At 31.0% G+C, this 23,361-nt stretch overlaps 2 protein-coding genes across 2 annotated transcripts in view; one reads left to right on the forward strand and one right to left on the reverse strand.

The window, feature by feature from the left end:
* Positions 1-720: 720 nt before the first annotated feature.
* LOC134684581 (signal peptide, CUB and EGF-like domain-containing protein 2) lies at positions 721-18,035 on the forward strand (the record flags this gene model as incomplete). The annotated part of the gene is made up of 19 exons (XM_063543876.1): positions 721-880; positions 1,815-1,925; positions 2,408-2,524; positions 2,920-3,036; positions 3,688-3,810; positions 4,439-4,555; positions 5,452-5,574; positions 6,169-6,378; positions 6,831-6,950; positions 7,401-7,559; positions 9,195-9,297; positions 9,919-10,022; positions 13,558-13,722; positions 13,943-14,110; positions 14,359-14,520; positions 14,802-14,999; positions 15,969-16,121; positions 16,868-16,947; positions 17,498-18,035. Coding segments are annotated over 19 exons (2,634 nt in total), but the record flags the coding sequence as incomplete, so codon positions are not given.
* A 3,240-nt stretch (positions 18,036-21,275) lies between these two features.
* The window catches only part of LOC134684582 (uncharacterized), a 117,196-nt gene continuing 115,110 nt past the window's right edge, over positions 21,276-23,361 (reverse strand). Inside the window, exons 64-65 of the mRNA XM_063543877.1 lie at positions 21,865-21,954; positions 21,276-21,448 (exon numbers count right to left, since the gene is read on the reverse strand). Of these exons, the coding sequence (XP_063399947.1) occupies positions 21,419-21,448; positions 21,865-21,954 (120 nt within the window). The 3' untranslated portion in view covers positions 21,276-21,418. The remainder of the gene's footprint in view (positions 21,449-21,864; positions 21,955-23,361) is intronic.

Raw genomic sequence — 23,361 nt, forward strand, 5'->3', positions numbered from 1 at the left:
CATTTCTAAAAACTCCATACATTTAATTTTTGCTGATGATGCCCACGGGAACCAATAGTCCACAAGCAGAGGCATTGCTGTAAAACATTTAATAAAATTGAGAATGGAAATGGGGAATGTATCAAAGAGACAACAACCCGACCATAGAAAAAAAAACAACAGCAGAAGATCACCAACAGGTCTTCAATGTAGCGAGAAATTCCCGCACCGGAGGCGTCCTTCAGCTGGCCCCTAAACAAATATATACTAGTTCAGTGATAATGAACACGTTTTAAATCTGATATTCATGGTGAAACATGTTAAGAATTCTGGATTGTCTGCAGTCAAAGTCCTTGAATGCTTTACTGAATACGTTGTTGTTATATACACCTGGAAAAAAGTATTGCAACACTTCCATTGAAAACAATGCAAAATGACATGATTGTATAATATTAAGTGTAATCTGGCCTCTTCTAAATACTTCTGATCTGTTAAAAATTTAAAATACAATTTATGGTATTAACCAACTTTTCATCTTATATGAATGAAACATGGTTATGAGATAAGAGCTGTACTGAAATAGTTTTTCATGCTTTTAACACAAAATATAAATTTTGCAGGACTTATTTTTTTCCAAATCATTGTTTCTGCAACAAATAGATTTTTTTGCATAAAACTCATTCAGAGATACTTAAGTATCTGTTAAAAGATAAATTTTTGTTACAAACTTTCGTTTAATTATTTAATTCATCTGTCTGGTTCGGTTACCTTTTAGATGAGAATGAATGCTTTACGGTCAAAGGTGGATGTCAGCACCAGTGTGTTAACAGCATGGGAAGTTATGAGTGTAGATGTAATGCTGGCTACTCCTTATCTCCAGCAGATACCAAATCTTGCCAATGTGAGTTTATTTGCATAACACGTTTCCGCATTTCTTTTCCACTGACAATTGATTTTGTTAAAAAGAGTTGACAAATTTAAAACAAACAAACCCGTTGGTTAGTAGAATGCAAGATAACATGTAGTTGTTACACATGTATTTATTGTTTTTGAGAGTAACATGCAAATCAGGACATTTTTTTTATCATTGCTAATATGTCTTGAAGCAGCAATGATATATGTATTGTGATGTCATGAAAAGTAGCATTGCCATCCTTAACGATAGACAAAACATAGCTGATATAATAAGTACATCATGGTGTTACAACCCTAGATAAAGCAAGTTAAAAAAGACATTACTCGACTAATGAAATCTATTTTCTATACTGCCCAGTTGTTCGAGATGGTTATAGAGAATTTGCAGATCTAATACTGTTGCCTTTAGTGTACAGACCTGTCTAACACTTATCAATATATTTCCTTATCTAAAATTGAGCCCTTCAATATTAAAAGATAAGCAAAATGTACTACAGGAAATGTTGAAGTATCTCTGATTGTGTTTTTGGCAAACAAACACACCAAAAGAATATATAGAAACTATAAACATAACTTATGATCATCAATATTACATCAACAGGACAAAATATTTGAGTCGTGATCTTTATTCTTATCCTCACCTGTTAAACAATGGCCATAGTAAGTATTCTCATATATCTTAAGGTGAGCGTCAAAGTCCCATTAAAGTCCCTAGAACTTTGTATACAGTGGCTATATAAATACATATTGAAATGTATATATAGGTATCAAGAAGCTTTAAGAGATATGATATGAGTATCAATAAGAAATAAGACAACTATCCATCCAAGTCAAAAGCTTTCCTTATAAGCGTAATGGAAAATCGAATTATCAAGACGCTTTTCCTTACAACAGTGTAATAAATATTTATATTTTAATAGTTGGACGTTGGTGTCAGGACCGATTGAAATGTGAACATTTCTGTCAGACAAATGGTATATGTGGATGTAGACAAGGTTACAGATTACATTCCGATGGCAAGCACTGCTTACGTGAGAATAATTCGCCTTTAAAAATAGATAGCGAGAGAGCTAGAAAGATACATTTTTCAAATAGTGAAAACCTCTGTTTTTGTGGCAAAATTTGCTGATAATTTACTTTGATGTATGCACGACCTGTAGATTCAAGCATCTACACCATTAGTGTCTGGATAAAACAAGAACGTTTCTTTGACAAACTTTGACAAATTCTTATATTTATACGAATACTATATACGTGTAAAAGTGGAAGTATTGTCAATCTTTCTTAAATGTTCGTGGCCATTGTAAAAAATAATACATTTGCTTGTTAGGAAAGTACGTAAATAGTTAATATTTTTTTCAAAATCATCTTATTCTAACATAATTTTTAGAAAAAATACACCAAAGCATTCTTTCATGTACTGTCGGGATGAATTATATGAAGTATAAACATATCTCAGAAAAAGAAAGCAACTTATTGTTTCTTTTTTTTCATGTGTTAAAACTATTTCTAGGTACATGTTCTGCTGGAAATTGTGGTTGTCAACATAACTGTACTGTTACACCAGAGGGTACGGCATGTATATGTGCTCCTAAATATTTACTGATGAGTGACCAAAGAACTTGTGTCGGTAGGTATTTTGAGCATTGGTAAATTTCTGTAGCCTAAGTTTAACATATGATGTTTTAATTCCTATAACTATGTAGCTATCATTTGTTTTTTTGGCTTTTCTTACAAGAATAATTCAATCTTATCTTTTTGATAGGACCAACTTATTTGACACTCTGAAGTTTTGGTCTCAATCATGTATTCTTATGATGATGCATTTAACGAATCAACATTTAACAGAATAGTATGAATAGTATAAATCTGAACATGCTTAAATAAGAACGTTTAAATGAAAACTCATAGATTTTCTCTTTATTTTTCATTTTAGATTTTTTAAGATAAATACCTTTTTCGTATGCATTCATTTGTTAAATCTCTCTATTTTTTTCTTTTAATTATGAATTTTGCCTTATTTAGCTACATGTGAAGTAAACAATGGTGGTTGTGATAGAAAATGTACTGACTCTCAAAAGGGTCCGACGTGTTCGTGTCCAAAAGGCTATAAACTTCATCAAGATGGACGGACGTGTCTAGGTAAGAGACTGAGAAACATGTAGGCTTGTATATTCAGTAGATATCAATGAAAATATATAAAAAAATGATCTGAATGTAACTGGAATTTGATGCGACTGTCATTCAAGTACAAGTAAAACTAGGATTAATCCACCATTTTCTACATAAGTAAATATCTGTTCCAAGTCAGGAATATGACGACAGTTGTCATCCATTCGTTTGATGTGTTTGAGCTTTTGAATTTGTAATTTGATTAGGGATTTTTCGTTTGAATCTCCCTTGGATTTCAGTATTTTTGTGATTTTAATTTTTATACTAGTTTTCCAAAAAAACTATACTTTCCTCTTTGTACTGTTATTCTTTGCATGAAAGCAAAAAGTCTCTAAAAGGTCTTACTAATAAATTGTTCAGAGCATCTTGAATTTTTATTTGTTTTTATAGACCTTGCCGTAGATAAATAAATGAGACAGTTTGAAATGTGCACGATTAGATTTTTTCATTGTTTTCCAGCATTTTTTCGACGAAGTTTTCTGTATATGAATAATAAATAGTGATTCTCATATATTTGACGGGTTTCCCTCAGTTTAAGTTTGTAACCCGGATTTGTATTTTTCTCAATCGATTGATGAATTTCGAACAGCGGTAAATTACTGTTGCCTTTATTCAATACAGATGTGGACGAATGTGAAATAAATAACGGCGAGTGTAGCCACCAGTGTGTGAACAATGTTGGTAGTTATGAATGTGTTTGTCCTAAAGGATTCAAAGTTGAAATAAATCAGCGAAATTGTGTAGGTATGTCTTTGATTTTATTCATCTATACAAATTCGCTAACAATTAAAATAGATTCTGACATCATTCTATTACAAAAATGTTCAGAAGTTATCAAAATGGTAGTAATGGAATAATCTTATCGTCAGTAATACGACGATAATACGATAAACATTTACTTTTAAAGGGTACATCATTTTCTGTTTCCAAATTTCATTAACAGTAACTATTGATAAAAAAAAGTGTTTTCTTTGATTTCAATATTATTTCAACCAAATGAAATGCTAGAATAAGTTTTTATAAACAAATACCCATATCAATTATATAGAAAAGATGAACTTTGCCAAATATTCTAACCAAATTCACAATTTTAGTTTACGCATTGGAAGTCAACGAAAAATTACCAGAAATTCCACTAACTAACAAGGGTAAGGGTTCATAAATGAGTGCGTTTTTATATAGGCTATACTTTTAGTTTTGTGTGTGTTTGTTATTTGTATTCAAATCTTGATTAAACATTTATATTACCCGTTTATGTAAGAAGATGTGAAATGTTTGTCTTTATTTTTGTAACTGCATACTTCCTTTATAAATTAGATTAGTTATTTGTAAAAGTATTAATTGAGATATTGTTTTTCCATTTGCACCCCAGATATAAACGAATGTGAGGTAAACAGTACCTGTGATCACACGTGTGTCAATACCCCTGGAAGTTATCATTGTCAATGTGACAAGGGGTATCAACTGTACGGAATAACACATTGTGCAGGTAGGATTCATAAAGCTGATTCCCCATTGATATAACCTGGAGAAGATGCAGGTATATAAATAATGAACGCACAGTTGTAAAACCATTTTTGAAATGATCTATTACTAATGTATTCCCAAAATAGATAGCAATGGTTAAATGTAATTCATGTTTATAATCAACACGAGCCAGAACTGTATTAGTCGATCGTTTTGTGTTTTTTTACTTTTTTGCATTACAATAGGAGTTTTTCGTCTTGCTGGAAAGTTTATGACCGCAATGAACGGTATTTAAAAAAAATTTAATTAGCTTATTTTGAGGTAAAAACTGAACTTGTTTGTTTATCTATTCATTTGAGTTAAGACACGCATACAAATTCATATAAAGAAAGTGACCTTTTTAACATGTACATGATATATCTTCTGTGATTCAATTATTTCAGAAGTTTTGTTTAATGAAGAGAGATAACTCAGATAGTTTAGTTTTATTAAGAATGTTCTGATATATCTGTTTTGTCACGAAGTCGGGGAAACAATTACCATGGCCCCTTTTAACTGTTTTTGTCTTAAGGATAAATTTATCTAGACCAACATTTTTCTTTGTATTTATACATTAGTGATTGTAATACAAGATCATTGCAAAAGAATATGATATCTGTCGATTGAATTAAACCAAAAGTGATTGTTATTCTTTTTAACGAACGATTTGATCCTTATTGTAATTCAACCATCTTTCGCTTCTTTTTACTCTCTTAATACCCTAATTTGTCTTAAATGTCGAATACAACTGTTACATGCGAAACTCGTATGATCAAGAAGAATATTCTCGCTTTAATTATAGAAAGGCCAGAAAACAAATGTGTATCATTTTATCCAATGCATTTGCGTTGTATAAAATAAGTTTTGATGTAATTACAGATATAGACGAATGTTCCATTAATGATGGTGGATGTGAAAATAACTGCGAGAATACTGAAGGTGGATTTAGATGTAGTTGTAGAAATGGATTTAAACTACATGTAAATGGAAAGGATTGCATCCGTAAGTTTCAACAACAACATAGCCAGTACTTCGGTTTTGTCAAACAAATACTGATATTGTTTGATATTTTGTAATTTGCTGTTAAAAGTTTTTTGAAATCGTTGAAATTATGATAAAAGAGGGGCATTTAGACTCATAAATAACACATCACCCTGATGCAACGATTTTATTTGTTGTAGAGATTTGGTTAAACTTTTGGAACTTTTTTCTTTTATCAGCCCTGGTACGTGTGTTATGTTTTGAATTTCAAATATTCAGGCCTTGATCATCATCGAATAGACACAATTTGCTGAAATGCGTATCAGGTAACGTTAAATTGGCACCGTTGATATTATCAATACAACTGGGTCGACACCTCTGCTGGTTATTCCATGGGGCTTACTCCAGCTCATTTGTCAATACCTCAGTTCTAGAAGATAGTACGGATATAGTTTGATTGAAATTTGCTGTAAAATAATTTGGAAATAATGTTAAAATTAGAAAATATGTCTCCCCAAGCAAACATTTAATCCTTTTCGGATTTGACTTTCCTATGGTCTGATAAAGCAATACATATTAAATGTTATGTAACATTTTTTTGTTATCTTATTACAGCAAACAACATATGTGATAAACTGACACAACCGAGTAATTCGCGATTAAACTGTAATAAACAAGGAGATAAAGAAACATGCGACTTTCAATGTCAAAGAACGGCAAAATCAGCTACAACGAAAGACAATTTTGCACTAGAATGTGGTCCTAATACAGAATTCAAATGGAAATTTGGTAACTCAACTGTTACGTCACTTCCTCATTGTTCCAGTAAGTATTGCATGATAAGAAAGGGTATTCTTTTCTGGTAGTGGTTTGATTAAAAAAAAGATTGCATGCTATTATATAATACTTTGTTATGAAGGAACACATGTTAGGATATACTTTGGTTCACTCCTTTTTGCTAAATAATTGACATTTATTTTTAGAAATCCATACTTTGTTTCAAGCACCATTGACATCAAATGCTAGGTCCGTTTTTGGTCATATACCTCTCTAACTGTTTGGGGTCTAATAAGGTCATGAGTTTTTAATATTCGGGTTGAGAGTTCCTGATAAAAATTATAATTACCTATTTGTTTTATATTAGTATGACTGAAACAGGATTAAACAGTTAGATATATTGCCAATCTTTTGTAGAACTAGTACATATATGTGCGAAACATATAATTCATGATTAAGAGAAATGAAAAAGATCGTCTAAAAAGTTATTTTGTTTGTAGAAACTATAAAAGGACCAAAATTGAAAAGAACTGTCACATTCTTGTTTGTGGCAGACAAATGTCGAACAAGGAGAAGTTTACGTGAGCTGATAAGAAGGAATATAACGCAACAGTTAAACGGTAAATACTGTCCATATACTAAAAAGTGATTAAAAACGTTTATAATAAACTAGTAATGCAACAAAGTGTATAAGTTTCAAATATGAGTTTATACTTCTCAGTGCTGAGCTCTGTAAAGTAAAATAATCTGATGAATGATATAAAGAATCAAATAATTTTTGAAGAATTATACATTTCTTTAATTGAATGTATGTAATTTATAGTTCTATAGGAAAAGTGTGTGGTTGTAGACGATTGGTTTCAATTAAGGAGGCTCTTTTTTTCATTTAAACCAACATTGTAAGTATCTATCTCAAGAGTATCTCTCTTACAATTCCTATCCTACTTTCAAATGTTTAATCAATCGATAATTTGATTTGAAATTTGTGTGAAAAACTATTTTTAAGACCAAAACTCGACTCAAATACATTTTCATAAGATAATCATCAATATGTATGTTTTGTATTACAGAACAGAAAAAGTATAATTGCCGTCAGACGTGTAATGTGAATACTGTTGAGATTGATTGCAATGCTAGACTCCCAAAGAGATTCAGAAAATATAAAAAAGCTAAGCAGGCTGTGGTGGCGGCTGAACTTGAAATGGAAATTGATTCACTGCCGGTTAAAGGTAAATAAAGGCATCAATAGTATTCCGGTGTTCAAAGGTCATATATATATAATTTGCATCGCCCAACGTGGTCGTTTTGTCTACATGGACTTATAGATGTCGCTTGATTCAAAACAGTTTGAAGACAAATCAAAAACGAAGTTAAAGACCATTGAAACACCAAAACATGAGAAAAATGGACCACATACTGTTAAGGCACACTATATCTAGGGTTAAAGGAACCTTTTAAAGGAGTAAATAAACTCATCATATACACCAGGATTGAACTTTGTATTAAAGCCAGACGCGCGTTTCATCTACAAAAGACTTATCAGTGACGCTCGAATCCAAAAAAGTCAAAAAGGCCAAATAAAGTACCAAGTTGAAGAGCATTGAGAACCAAAATTCCTAAAGATTTTGTCAAACTCAGTTGAGGAAATATATTCCTGATGTAGAAAAGCCTTAGTATTCAAAAATTGGAAAGTTTTGTAAACAGTTATTTTATAAATATGACTATGTCAATGATGATTCATGTGAGCACAAAAGTGCTGAATACTGGGCTGGTAATACCCTCCACCAGCAGTGGCATTGAACCAGTGGTTGTAATTAAACTCATTATCTATTAACAGAAATGTAATATAATGTGGTTGTAAGTATCCAGTCAACTAAAGGAAAATATGATCTCCAACTTTGGTTAAATATTTTAAATGAACTCAAAACAAACTGGATGTAAGAATTTTATCTGTAGTTTTGTTTGTGGTATATATTGGTTTTCAAAATCATTGCCACCTGTTTCTTCTATTAATCAGATGTTTATACAACATTTATATTATATGATTAACACATACATGTGTCAATGAGATAAGAAAAATGTATGATAATTAAAAAGTCAATTGTTCATGAAGTTAGCTAAACCTCTCTATAACAGTTGCATCAAAAACATAAGACTCATCAATGACGCCCAGATAAAAATAGCTATAAAGCCAAATAGGTACAAAGTTGAAAACCATTGAGGACACAAAATTCCTAAAAGCTTTGCCAAATACGACTAAGGTATTACCAATGTGATTTTAACTGATCGGGCGGAGCTAGGTTTTAATTTGCATAAGGACAGTCTATTTAAAAATGTGTGTGATAAGGATGATTGCCGTTATAATTATTACTGATTTCTAACCACCTATCAGTGTCATCAAAGGAATTTACAAAAGAATTACTTGACACTTCTTTGATGAGTTTATCCTAATACACCTATCTATAGATGGACTGGTTTATTATAAACTCCGCCCAGTCAAGTGAAATAAATCGAGTAATAATAAAATCTGGGATAAGAAAATCCTTAGTTTTTCGTGGCATCGACCCATGGGTGTTATTAAATGTACTAGGATTATAATTTGATACGCCACACGCGCGTTTCGTCTGCATAAGACTCATCAGTGACGCTCAGATCAAAATAGTTATAAAGCCAAACATGTACAAAGTTCAAGAGCATGAGAACCCAAAAATTCCAAAAAGTTGTGCCAACGGCTAAGATAATCTACTCTGGGATAAGAATGTAATTAGTTTTTCGAAAAATTCAAAGTAATACAGGGATTGAGTTCATTCCATATCATTGTGCGAAATCAATTTCTTTTTGTAAAAAAACATTTTAATGTTTAGGAAAATGTGATGCTGCATGTACAACAAAAAGGACTGAACGTCGAATGAAGAAAGCACTGAAAAAGATGAGGAAAGCAGCAAATAAGAAAGATTTTTTCTTTAGGTAAATAATAACGAACTTAGTAATATGAAAGTATTGGAATTGCGAAAAATTATAAAGGCATTGATAGCAATATGTATAAGTTATGCATCCTGTTTATTTTTTCCACATGCTCCAAATCAATTTTTTTATGTGCGATGTAGATTTGCATTCCTATAAAGGAGAGTGTACTTATATAGTCAAACATTACCATGCGAGCGATGCAAACTTTGTGCTATAATTAAGCACGCGATTTGATACTTTTCTACAGCTAAACTTGAATACTCTAATCAAACTTTACTAGGTGACTATTTAAAATCAAATATAGACCAGTTTCTGTTTATCAGTCTTCATAGCTTATCATTAGTCTGATATGTATACTCACTAGCAGATTTTCGAGTCGTATGATTAGTTATGCATACACTTTGTGTGAGTGATACTTACGTATTGTGGTACATTCAATTCATGATCTTCATAACTAGTATATGCCTTTGTTCTTTAGTTCAATCCATTTAAACACATAGAAACACATGCTTTTATAACTAGTAATCTAGGATGAAAATACGTACATTGACGACATAATTTACATATCATATGAATACTGCCAAGTGGTTTAAAGTTATTCGAATTTAAATTATATTGTAGATATGATAATGCTGATCGGTATATTCTTAAAAAGTCTTTAAAGTTTAAGAAAAAGGTGGATTTCTCTTGTTCGGACGGTTTCTTGTTAGTCGGGGAAGCATGTGGTAAGTTAAAAATATATCTACAAATATAGAAATATTTTTTTTTGTTATGTAAATTGACTCCTCCTCTGCAAAAAAGTTTTTGAGGTTATACATAGAATTATAACTTATTGTTTATTTGTTATCATAACAGGGGATGTTTACACTGCTGACACTTAATGTTACACTCTTTTCGAAGTGAAGGGCATCTGATACAGTAATAGGGAAGGTAATGACGTTGCTAACGTTAAATTTTGACAAATCGGGAAAAAGATGCATTTTTCGACTTTCTTTAAATGCTTTAAACTGATCGAGTTTGAAAACAAGTACAATGACCAATCTTTAAAAAAAAGCATTAGGTTTGATTTCGTTATACGATTATATGTACCAATTTTAATGAAAAAGTTAACATTGAAAATTTGATAAATTTACAACAAAAAAGCCGTTTCATTCATGAAATACTGAAACTTTGTTTATCAAAAACAATACTTAATGATTTTATTGTTTCCAATGAACTGTTGTACATTTGAAGAGCATATTGATATAAAGAAGATTTTCACAATGATTCTACATAAATCCGTTTGTGTTTATCTGTACAAATAAAAAAAAATATGTAAGTCTATCAAAGGATAGAAATGTCAAAAATACCGAAAGTTTTAGTAAATGTCTAAAATTTTCGCCTCTTAAAGTAGCACATTGAGGTATATTTCTTATTACATATTTGAATTGCTAAAATAAAAAAAAACTTGTGTGCAAATTTCGTAAAAAAATCAACACGGGTTCGAAGCTGTATCGTATTCCCTTAATTCGATCCAACTTGTTTGGTTACCATTTTAACCGTGTTTACCTTGAACAAAATTTATTTGTAGAAAGTGTTTAAAGTAGTAACTACATATACAACTTGGCCACCGAGGCCCGACTTTAAAGTTTTGCTAATTCGTTGGTCTATATGGCTTTTTGGTGGAAGAACACTTTAAGACTTCTGAAAGCCTTTACTGCCGGCGGTAAAATGATTGAATTGTTGTATGCCGTATCCCTTTCTGTGTATTACATTTTACATAACAACTGCCGTGCCATTTCTTGACACCGACTTTTACACATGATTAAACATCATTTTTAACAGGATTTTTGTGACAAAAATGTCGGTTATTGATTTGGGGATGCTCGGCGGGCGGTCGGGCTACCGGTCGGGCGGGCGGGCGGCAATCAAATGTTGTCCGAGCATTAACTCATGAACCGTTCTACCAAAGCTTTTAAAATTTTAATATGTTGTTACTGACAACTAAATAAAGGTCAAGTTTAGTAATGGCGATTTTGACTTTTACCGTTTAGGAGTTATGGTTCTTGAAAGATTGAAAAATGGTGTTTCCATTCGTGTCCGTGCATTTTCTCATGAACCATTCAACCAAAGCTTTTCAAATTCTAATACGTTGTTACTGATGACAAATAAGAGGTCAAGTTCAATAATGATGATTTTGACTTTTTACCATTTAGTAGTTATGGTTCTTGAAAGATCGTAAAATGGCGTTTCCAGGCAGTCCGTGCATTTACGCAAAAATTGTTCTACCAAAGCTTCCCAAATTTTAATATGTTGTTACTGATGAGTAAATGGAGGTCAAGTTAAATAATGACGATTTTGACTTTTACCGTTCAGGAGTTATGGTTCTTGAAAGATTGAAAAATGATGCTTCCAGTCGTGTCCGTGCATTTTCTCATGAACCATTCAACCAAAGCTTTTCAAATTTTAACATATTGTTACTGATGACAAAATAGAGGTCAAGTTCAATAATGACGATTTTGACTTTTACCGTTCAGGAGTTATGGTTCTTGAAAGATCGTAAAATGGTGTTTCCATTCACGTTGTTGCATTTACTCTCGAACCATTCAATCTAAGTTTTTCAAATTTTAGTATGTTGATACTGATGACAAAATAGAGGTCAAATTTGATATTGACGATTTTTACTTTCACCAATCACCAGTAATGGTTCTTGTGATATTGCCAGGACACAAATAAATGTTAATAAATCCGGTTTGCTGTTGTTGTGACAGCCTCTTGTTTAAATTATTAGTAAGGAAGGAAAAACAATCACTATCGTTAGTGTTGTCGTTTCTCATGTTTTAATGTAAAGTATATCACTTTTATCTTTGTAAACACATAAAAATTGGAGCATTTATTGGTCAAAATAATAATACTGTGATTGTTTTAAAAGTTGTCTTTATAGGCGAGTGACATTCAAACCTAAAAAAATATTTTAAATGCACCTACCCAACACACAGCTATATTATAAATCATTCGAAAGAAAACAAGTGTAGATTCCATTTTTTGAAGGAGGGTCAAAGGTCATTTATAAAAATTTGATAGAATAACACTTTTGTAGTATTATTGACTTATATAGAGCATAAAGTAATCTAGTTAATTTTACTTTACACAGTACTATGCTAACGTTTCTCTGATTCTTAGTTGCATATCGTTCATAGTTTGGCGATAATTGACGTCAATTTGCCGTTTTCACCTTGTTATAGGTAAAACGATACTTTCTACAAAATCGACGTATAATAACACATATTTTACCTTAAATGTGTTAGTATTTACTATAATTGATGGTGTGCCATGCGAAATAATTGTTCAGGCTTTAACACTGTTGGTAATTTTTCAATTTGAAATTATTTCTCGATTTTAATTAAGTTTTTACAAAAATTGCACCGTACGATTTTTTTACGACCGATCAAAAAAAAGTTCAGATATTATACTATAACATATAAAAAGATTCATCAGTGTGTTAGGTGCATAAAAGTCACTAACTGAGCTTCTGTTCTGAAAATGTCACTCGCCTATTAATGATTTGAATTATCGGAATAACAACTAGACTATTCGGGTTAAACTAAACCATGTTGTTTACATATCTGCGCATGTGTCCAAATGGGAAATTTAATTGACAGTATGTGCAAACCAAAGTTTCAAAATATTGATAAATAGAATTGCATATATTCATACAATCCATCTTGTGTTAACGTTAAGTTTCTACGTGGTACGAATTAAATCAATGATGCTAGAATAAATACACGGATTGGGTTGTTTAGAATTTTAGACCAAGTGTTATTCCTGTTTTGGATAATATGTGTTTTTTAAAATAATTAATCTTAAATTAAAAATTTGAAAATGTTTAACTTGAAACACACTACACATAAGTGTAAATAAACAGAACACATTGTTTCATTAATCATCCGATGTACTATTCGCCTCTTTCAAAACAATGAGTTTTGTCACTACTCCATACAGAACATTATTTAAAGCAAGAAAAATGCAAATATATAGACGGTAATGAAATAAAGCGACCATACACAAAAATAATGCAAATATTGTTAAGTTTCCTCTCCTGAGCTGGTGATTGATAACGTTTAAATGTTCCCCTTAACATGGTTGATAGATTATTCAACTCCACGACTAGAGGACGGACAATTTAAAATATACACTGGTAAAAAAATCAGGTAACCTAAATTTTAAGACTATTAATAAATGATATATCACCTAGTTATGTTTTTGATTATCATATTTTAGTGGCGTGCAGTGTTGGAACATTCTTTGACAAGAAACAAAAGCAATGTAAAATCTGTCCAAGAGGAACTTATCAAGATAAAGAGGGACAAACATTGTGTAATTTATGTCCTCAAGTCAAACTTGGTATAGGAATACTTGGAGCTGTCAACGTAACACAATGTACAGGTATGTTAACATAACACAATGGACACGTACGACTAATTATACTATAGTTACTAGAAAATTACATATTGGAACGTTAAATCTTGATATAAATTTCAGTATGATATATAATTTTTTTTAAAGAAAAATTAATAATTTGAAAGGAATCACGAGATGAACTAGTTTTAAACTCGTTTGATAATAATACAGTCTGAAATTAAGTGAAATGTCTTTTTTCTTTTAGTTTTATGTCAACCTGGGTCGTATTCCAAAGATGGTATGTTACCTTGTCTTGACTGTCCAAAAAGCTTCTATCAGTCTGAATATGGTCGACTTAGGTGTGTTCCTTGCGGAGGAGGACTGGAAACTACAGGTTTAGGATCACGCAGCTTCAAACAATGCTCTACTAAAGGTAAGTACAAATTATTATCGACATGCAATGTAGTTTTGATGTTCATCAATGTTTGAATTTATCCATACGAATAAACATTAGTTTCTTACTGTTGATGTTTCAGATACAGAAAAAAAACCATACGAAGGACTTGTACAGTTTTTCTGAGTACAAAAGTAGTTGCACAAATATAAAAAAGTATATTAATAGTTTTAATTGACATAAGAAATTTTTCAAAATGATCATTGTTATTATTTTCTATTCATTAGCTACTTGTTCACCAGGCCATTTCTACGACATACAAACACACACTTGTAAAGTGTGTCCTACAGGAAGTTATCAGATGGAATATGGCCAGAACTATTGCACAGCTTGTCCTGGTGATACCATTACAGATGAAGATGCAACCACAAATGTTTCAGAATGTAAAAGTGAGTATTGAAACAAAGCAGCTTATAAATTGAAAATTATAATTTAGAAGTTCAAGTCTTGAAACTAATCGAATAACGTTTTTGTTTTGAATTTTGCAAACTGTTTTATTTCGCATGAAAATTGTGTTTTAAATCACTCATAAAAAGGCAAAATTTGAAATTCTTATAATGTGACAATTTTTAATTGATAAATATCGTTTTCATTGCCTCAATATACATATAATATAACAACATTCAATTATTTCTGTTTAAATTCAGGCTTAATATTATTTTTCTTTTAGACGCGGCATGTGGTGGACTCATTGGAAAGTTTCATGGATTCATCCAAAGTCCGAATTATCCAGGAAACTATCCAAACAATAGAGAATGTATTTGGAGAATAAAACCTGGGAAGAAAAGAAGGATCCTTGTCATAATTCCAGAAGTATTTTTGCAACAGATAGACAAATGCGGTGACATCTTAGTAATGAGACAATCAAGTAATTGCTATTGCTATAATAAACCTTTCCAAATACCTGTATCCTATTTTATTCGAAAACGTCATTGAAGATTCTAATCTTATGATAATCAATATGTATAAAAACTTATGTCAGGAGACTTACAATGCAATAGCAAACAAAAAAAAATCACGAAAAGACAACAGTACACAAGACACAACATAGAAAAATAAAGACCGAGCAACAAGAACCCCTAGCAAAACCGCAGGCGATATAATATACACGGAATAGCTAACAGATCCTAATCCACATTTAGCATCATTCATAAAACTTTGTACTATTTTATTTTTATCAATGTGCATTTTTCTCCATGATTGTATACACGTATCTGTTCACACAAAAAAAAACACATCTATATAGCACCAATAAGTTGCCTTTGAATATTTTTGAACTATAAATATAAGTATTTACAGCTGATGGCTTTTTTTTTTTTTATATATTTGTGTTTTTAAATGATAGTATTAATAGTTATCAAAGGTACTAGGATTATAATTTAGTACACCAGACGCACGTTTCGTCAAAACAACAACTATCATTTTGGAGAAGACACCATAATTTTACTAAAAACGATGGAGTATTTGCCTTTTAATCAGATTCATAGAAAAAAAAGTAAAATCAAAGTTTTAAAGTATATTAAAGACTTTTAAAGTAAAAGAAATAAATGGTAAAAGGTAAAATTACAAAAATACCAAACTCAAAGAAAATCATCGTGGAAAGTCCTTTAAAGAAACAGCTCAAACATAGTGAAATTATGGAAATGTATCATATTCCTGATAAAGAAAAATTGCTGCATTAGCAATATGAAAATGATTATCGTAAAGATTAGTAAATTTTGTATTTGAAGTACAAAAAGATAGAAGAGTTGAAACCCAATTCTAATTATTATTGCATACATATGAATAGTGTTTTAGATTTTTAGTTATTAGTAATAATAGTGATCGTTATTTGCAGAAAAGCCATCTTCTCTAACATCATATGAGGCATGCGAGACCAAGGAACGACCGATTGCCTTCACTTCAAGATCCAAAAGGATGTGGATTCAGTTCAAATCCGATGGCAAAAATACAGCAGCTGGATTTTCTATACCATATGTAACCTATAATGGTACATATAAATATTATTATTAACATGAATTTCTTTTTTTTTAAGAAAAATGCATATTCAACAAATAAGGTAACACAGTAAGGGAAAGATGATAAAAACGATCATGTATAGTGTGTTTATGTCATTGACTACAACTGGTTGATTGATAGTCCCTAATTATATAATCAGGTCAGTGCTTTGGTACTGGCATATTTTTTCAGAAAACTTTAAAGTTTCATGTTATAACTCATGAAATTTATTTTAAAGAAACTAAGACTCTAACACCCTCAGACAAGTAGATCTTTGTTAATTTTATTGTCTGTTCTTATATCTTTTTCAAACAAACTATTCGGGAAACGCATGCGCGTCATGTTTTTTCAAATGTTTTTACAAGAACAATAGGAAAGCAAACCTTGTCAAGGGGAGTAAAAACGTATTCATTTTTTTACATAAATAAGGCCGTTAGTTTTCTCGTTTGAATTGTTTTGCATTGTCTTATCGGGGCCTTTTATAGTTGACTATGCGGTTTGGGCTTTGCTCATTGTTAAAGGCCGTACGGTGACCTATCGTTGTTAATGTTTGTGTCATTTTGGTCTTTTGTGGATAGTTGTCTCATTGGCAATCATACCACATCTTCTTCTTTATATAGGAAGTTGACTGCACTATAAGAAAGAAAGTCATACTGTGATACTGTCCGCTCTTAGTCGTATATATGATATGTTTTTTCCAATAACAAATTTGGACTAAAACATTGTTTTCCATTGCAGAGGAATATCAACCGCTTATAGAAGACATTGTAAAAGATGGTAGGCTATACAATTCATATCAACACCAACATATTTTAAAGGTAAGGGACGAACTTGATGAATCGACACTGGTATACAACACTAAATAAGCTAATAAAATTGTAAGAATTAAATACATAATGTTATCCATATATAAAATTTGAAAAATAAAGTTTGTTTTTATGACTTTTGGGTAAGTCTCGATAGGCCGTATGAAATCATTGATACAAACATTTAATCATATTAAGATATGAAGTCATTAACTCATCACTCATACCAAACTAAAAGTATACAAACCACTCATGAGTGACGCTCACTTAAAAAAATTAAAAAATAGACCAAATAAGGTAAGAAGTTGAAGAGCATTGAGATAATCCTAAGAATTTCTAAAAAAAACCTATAGAATTTGAAAAAAAACATCATTATAATCGAATAATGTTTCACTTTTGTCAATAACAGTTAAAAAGAAAGATAAATAGGTATGATATATAGCATTTCAGTAGTCTGTATTAATGTTGTGTTCTTAATCAAGTTAATTAATCGATACTTTGAGTTTTAGCTTAAAGTGTTGTTTCAGTAAACTGTTCATATTTTATAAATCTTATTTTTCAGGACAGGAAACTGTTGAATGCGTTGATGGAAGTGATAGCACAGCCATTGAATTATTTTAAGTATGCAAATGTATCGCATACACTAATGCCACAGTCTTTTATTAAATTATTGACTTCTAAAGTGAGAAGATTCTTTTCCTCATGACTAGACGTGGGGTAATGATTAAATTCTGACATTGTGTCATTGTTATAGTTCTTCAAAGTAGTGGCAGACACTGAAGGACTACAAATGCTTTTCATTAATGATGAACAAAGTGACACCATATGTACTTTATACTCAAAGGATCCATCTTGCTGGTTCAAAAGAGTGATGCTGATAGACCGGATTTGTGCGTTTGTACATATTGTATGATGATACTAGATTTATGTACATAAATATAATGGTCAATTTACATTTAAAATATTGATAGTTGTCAAACAACTTGTAAATACGATTCTCAATTATACATCCCGGTCACTCTGTCACCATAATTCATTGTGTTCACTGAACCTAAATTGAATGGTATTTAATTTGTTGTAAATGTTTCTGATTACATGTGCTGAAAATACAAACTTATTTTAAACCTAGTTCTGAGAAAAAAAGTGTGGCTCATACTAAACTTAAAATCTGCTATAAATTTCATCAGCATACTCATTTCTGCTAGTAATATATGATATGAAGTCAACCAAAACAATACCTTGATATCAGAAATACAAAACAACAGAAGAAAATAATAAGATTTAACGAAAAAACGAAATCCAGTAAATTCAAGTGTAGGAAGTATTTTTTTTATAATGTTCTAGTGTCCAACTTAAATCAATATAGAGCTTTAAAATTATAAAGGTTTTAAATATGTGTTTTGAAGTTATAAATATGTTGTACTCAAATAAATGCTCTAGTGCTATAAAGGTCAAAGTAATACAATTATAGTGTGATATTAAATGAAGGTTAATGTAATACAATGATTCCAAGAAGCAACAAAACAAAACCTATTAAATATAAAATTCGTGCAGAGCAACTCCATACTTAATTATCACAATTACCTCTGAACAAATTAATGCACTGTTAAAATGAAGATCCTTTTTACATTAAGTTCATTGTTGTGGTGAGGATGTTATCCAAAAAGCAAATGTACCAACAATTTGATTTATATTTGTTTTTTCCCCACTAACTGGAGAAGGGGTCAAATTTTAACAACATAAATTGCTTACTGTGTGTTTAGTTTAATGTTATCGGGCCTTGACTATAAGATATGATGTTCTAAAATAATTATTTATTAGCAATATAACTTTGCGAAATTGCGGTTTCTTTATAACAATTTACTATATTGCTAAATTTGTATCACTTATTTTATTTTATTAACCAGACCGATGTATACGAATGCCAACTGTTATGAATGGGTGTTTACAACGGATTGGTGGGATTAACAAATTACAATTTTTAAAAGATATATCAACTATATATGCAATTTTAATTCGCAAAAACACTGTCAATGAAAAAAATGCTTTGAATCTCAGAACAACAGTATGATTAAATGTTGATCAAACTAAATTCCCCTGCGTTTGGTTTATCCCAAAGCTATTGTGAACATGGCTTTGCTGATAAGTGTGTATTATACACCAACAAAAACGATGTAAAGGCTATGTTAAGTTGTACAATTTTTGTAGATTATTTTCAGTTATTGTCCAATTCTTGTATATTTTGTCAATAAATGTCTTAATCTTCCTTTGTCTATTATTTCGCTATATATGACATTTTTTGGTTTTATGGTTGATTTTTAAACACAGGAAATAAAGAATGGAACCGGAAAACACCCTTATAAAAGATAGCTATATTCAAGCCCACTCATTCCAATATTACGAGAATGCCTTTACCATGACCAGACAAGCTTGCACAAAACATAGTTAAACTGTTTAAAATTATTAAGGCCACACAATGGGGATTATACTTACATCTAATAAACATGATAAATGTTGATTTAGACTTTTAAATTATAAACTTTCCAGTTCTCAGCATTTACATATCTTCTACTTGATATATATCAATATTAAGTTTTCGCAAGTGGATGTTCACAATATACGGACTTACTTCAAGGGTATGCTCTCGGAATTCATCGGAAGACCTTGTTGATAAATATTCTGTATCAATTTTACAAATAATACATGATGGTCTTGATGTATATATTCTATGTTCTGACGTTGTTTATCATCTTAATTACGTGCAATAGTGTTCCTTTATCACTGTATTCGTAAATTATTTATCTTAGCTGTTTGGTCTTTTTTTTGTAATATCGTTTTAGCAGGTCAGTACTTATACAGCCCAGCATTGTGTTGTTGTGCATTTTCTTTTTTTTTGTATTGTCTCTCATTTTTGCTTAATTGCTTTGTCTTCATTCCATTTTGTTGTTCTTAGTTGAAATATTTGTTTGTTTTAAGAGTAATTGATATTATAACACAATGTTGAATTATGTAACCCTAATGTTGACATAATTACCCATACTGTCTGTTAGTTTTGTTCACACATTGTATTTTGGATTCATCTGAATTGTATGCGACTGCCATACAAGTGAGAATTGTCTTTGAAATTCAGTATGTTTGTTTGTTATTTTACATTTTTTCTACACACTATTCAAACAGATTTGACAGAAAAAAAACCCATCTGAAATCGACACTTTAAAAGATCTTATGGTTTACCGTCACAAATAGGGTGACTGATATAATATTTCTGTATCTAAACTGACTAGTGACAGTGGATGCGTTCTTTGATTTATAAGTACAAGTGTTGTTGTCTGATCTGGTTGTTACCTTTTTTGTTATTTTGTTATTATCTTATTTTAGATTTGAACTTTGTTAACTTATTGTAAAGTTTTAAAAATCCGAATGCAGTAAAAGCTTAGTTTTTTGTCAATACAACATTTTGTCAATTATATATATGTATAGCACGAAGGCATGAAGGCATGAAGGCATGAAGGCATATACAATAAAGGTTTACAAAACATGATTAAATGAAATATAAATCGACAAGGGATAACAATCTGAACATTCATTTCCATTTTCCAAATTACTCAATAAAAAAATCTCTTTTGTTTCAAATAAAGGCAACAGTAGTATATCGCTCTTTGAAATTCATAAATCGATTGAGACAAAAAACCAAATTTATCCGGGCTACAAACTGAAACTGAAGCAAGCACTTCAAATAAAACAGGAGAACTAAGACACAACAGAAACACAACACTGAAATGTAAGGCACACAGAAACGAACTATAATATAACAATGGCCATTTTCCTGACTTGGTATAAAACATTTTTAGATAAAAATGGTGGGTTGAACCTGGTTTTGTGGCTAGCCGAACCTCCCGTATTTATGACAATGTTAAACATGACAGGACTTCAATACAAATAAATGGGAGAACATATAGGACAGGGAAACACACAAATAATAGCTATAAAAAATTACCAGGTTTATAATTTAATACGTCAGACGCGCGTTTGTCTACACAAGACGTATCAGTGACGCTCAGATAAAAAAAGTTCGAAAGCCAATCAAGTACGTAGTTAAAGAGCACTGAGGTCCAAAAGTTCCAAAAAGTTGTGCCCAATACGGCTAAGGGTTTCTGCCTTGGATATTGTACTTTGATTTTTGTACAATGAATTTGACTCTACAATAGATATACTTGATAACACCGAAGTGGTGTAACTACATAATTTCAAAACATAAAAATTACGATTTTTAACATGATTGTATTGTCCAGATATAAGCTTTGACCTGCATTTCCCCCAAATAATAGTAATGCTACAAGAACATTTAATCAAGCTATTTATTTTCAATGCTTATAAATATGTCTATAGGATATAGTTTTACAATATGTACTAAAAGAAAAAGGTATAGAGTCCAGAGCGCCATTATTTTATTCTACTTTAACGTCCTTGTTTTCTCCTATACTCAAAATTGGTTGACAAGTTCAATGTCACCCTGTGAAAAAGAAATTAAAAAGAAATGAAAATGAAAACATAACTAGAGTAAATGAAAATGTTGATTATCTATATCACTATGATGATCATTGATTTTACTATTTATTTAAATGTTAGCTCAGTGTTGAAGACCTGCAATTACAAAAGCAACACATGTGCTACACCTCTGACACATTTGTTCATTTATGAAAAGTTTGTTTGTATTGTAATCATCCACTCATTATTTTCTTTTCATAAAGAGGACAAGTACCTTTGTGTTCATTTAAAAAGTTGGGATGTGGCTGAAATAATTTAGAAAAAAATTAACCTGTATTTGATAAAATATATCTTTCAGCTTGGGAATAAACATCCTTGTCCTATATTTTCGGCATTTATTGGATACATTGTGATATTGGATAAATTATAACAACCACTAACCTTTTGATCTGCATATGGGATGTCTTCTCTGGCTAGAAGGTATCTCAAAAAGCGTTCATGGTCACTTGTTATGCTATCTGCATCAATATCCTGTAAATCAAATAAATATCAATAACATTCCAACCCCGCAATTTTACTTATTTCCGTAAAGTAGATTATTCTAATCAATTCTAAGTATTGCTGTTTAAAGCTTGAAAAAAAATGATCTTATCATATTCGTTCAGAAATTTAACATCTCTCTCGTATAAAAGGGGCACTAGCTACGAGAAAAATAAAAAAAATTCAAAAGTATGTTTTTTTTGTTCGATTATTAATGAAAGTGAAAAAGAGAATAAAATAATTTGCTTCTATCAGCTAAAAATTTTGAATTTTGTCAAATTAAGCTAATAAACATTGATAATGAATTGTTCGGAGTGAGCCAAGGCTCCGTGTTGAAGGCCGTACATTGACCTATAATGGTTGTCTTTTTAAATTGTTATTAGGATGGAGAGTTGTCTCAGTGGCACTCACACCACATCTTCCTATATCTATTCACTTGCAAGTGAATAATTCGACCTCATTGAATCCATATTTAACTCCAATTTAACCCCGTAGAAAGTGATAGAATAACACATGCATTTTCCGTGTACGGGTAATTAAAAAAAAGAATGTCAACATTGAAAGTGAAACAAAGGCAAATAATTTGATTAACTGATTCGGTCCACACAAAGTCATTCTTATAAAGGTAAAAACGACGATAAACATAATTTTTTTTATCTATAATACAAAATTAAACAGAACTATAAAAGTCCAATTGCACGAGTTGCTTACTCTATTTATAACTGTGTTTATGTTTACATCGCTTATATGGTCATAGAAGTCAACTCGATAGTTAATTAGATGGCGTCTTGGCTAAATTTGTAGACAAAACGAAGCAACATCTTATTGAGACCATGTCCTGTAAGTTGTCTATTTGATATGTTTGATAGCTTGGGAAAATGTTGAACATTGTTATAAATAAAATGTTAGACTTTGAGTCAAATCAGCGAACATGAATTTGGCAGCTAGTGCTCCTTTAATAACATTACACAACCTATTATTTTTTTTCATCAGTCTTCAATATATAATCTCGATTAAGATAAAAAAAAAAAATGTAATACAAAGATATTAAACCAAAATATTACCCCGCCCCATTATTGCGCCTGTCCCAAGTCAGGAGCCTCTGGTCTTTGTTAGTCTTGTATTATTTTAATTTTAGTTTCTTGTGTACAATTTGGAAATTAGTATGGCGTTCATTATCACTGAACTAGTATATTTTTGTTTAGGGGCCAGCTGAAGGACACCTCCGAGTGCGGGAATTTCTCGTTACATTGAAGACCTGTTGGTGACCTTCCGCTGTTGTTTTTTTCTATGGTCGGGTTGTTGTCTCTTTGATACATTCCCCATTTCCATTCTCAATTTTGTTTTAATTTTACAGATATTAAACCAAAATAGAATTAACATATACGTTTTCCGTGG

Source organism: Mytilus trossulus, chromosome 9, assembly GCF_036588685.1.
Source record: "Mytilus trossulus isolate FHL-02 chromosome 9, PNRI_Mtr1.1.1.hap1, whole genome shotgun sequence".
Taxonomy (NCBI): Eukaryota; Metazoa; Mollusca; class Bivalvia; order Mytilida; family Mytilidae; genus Mytilus; species Mytilus trossulus.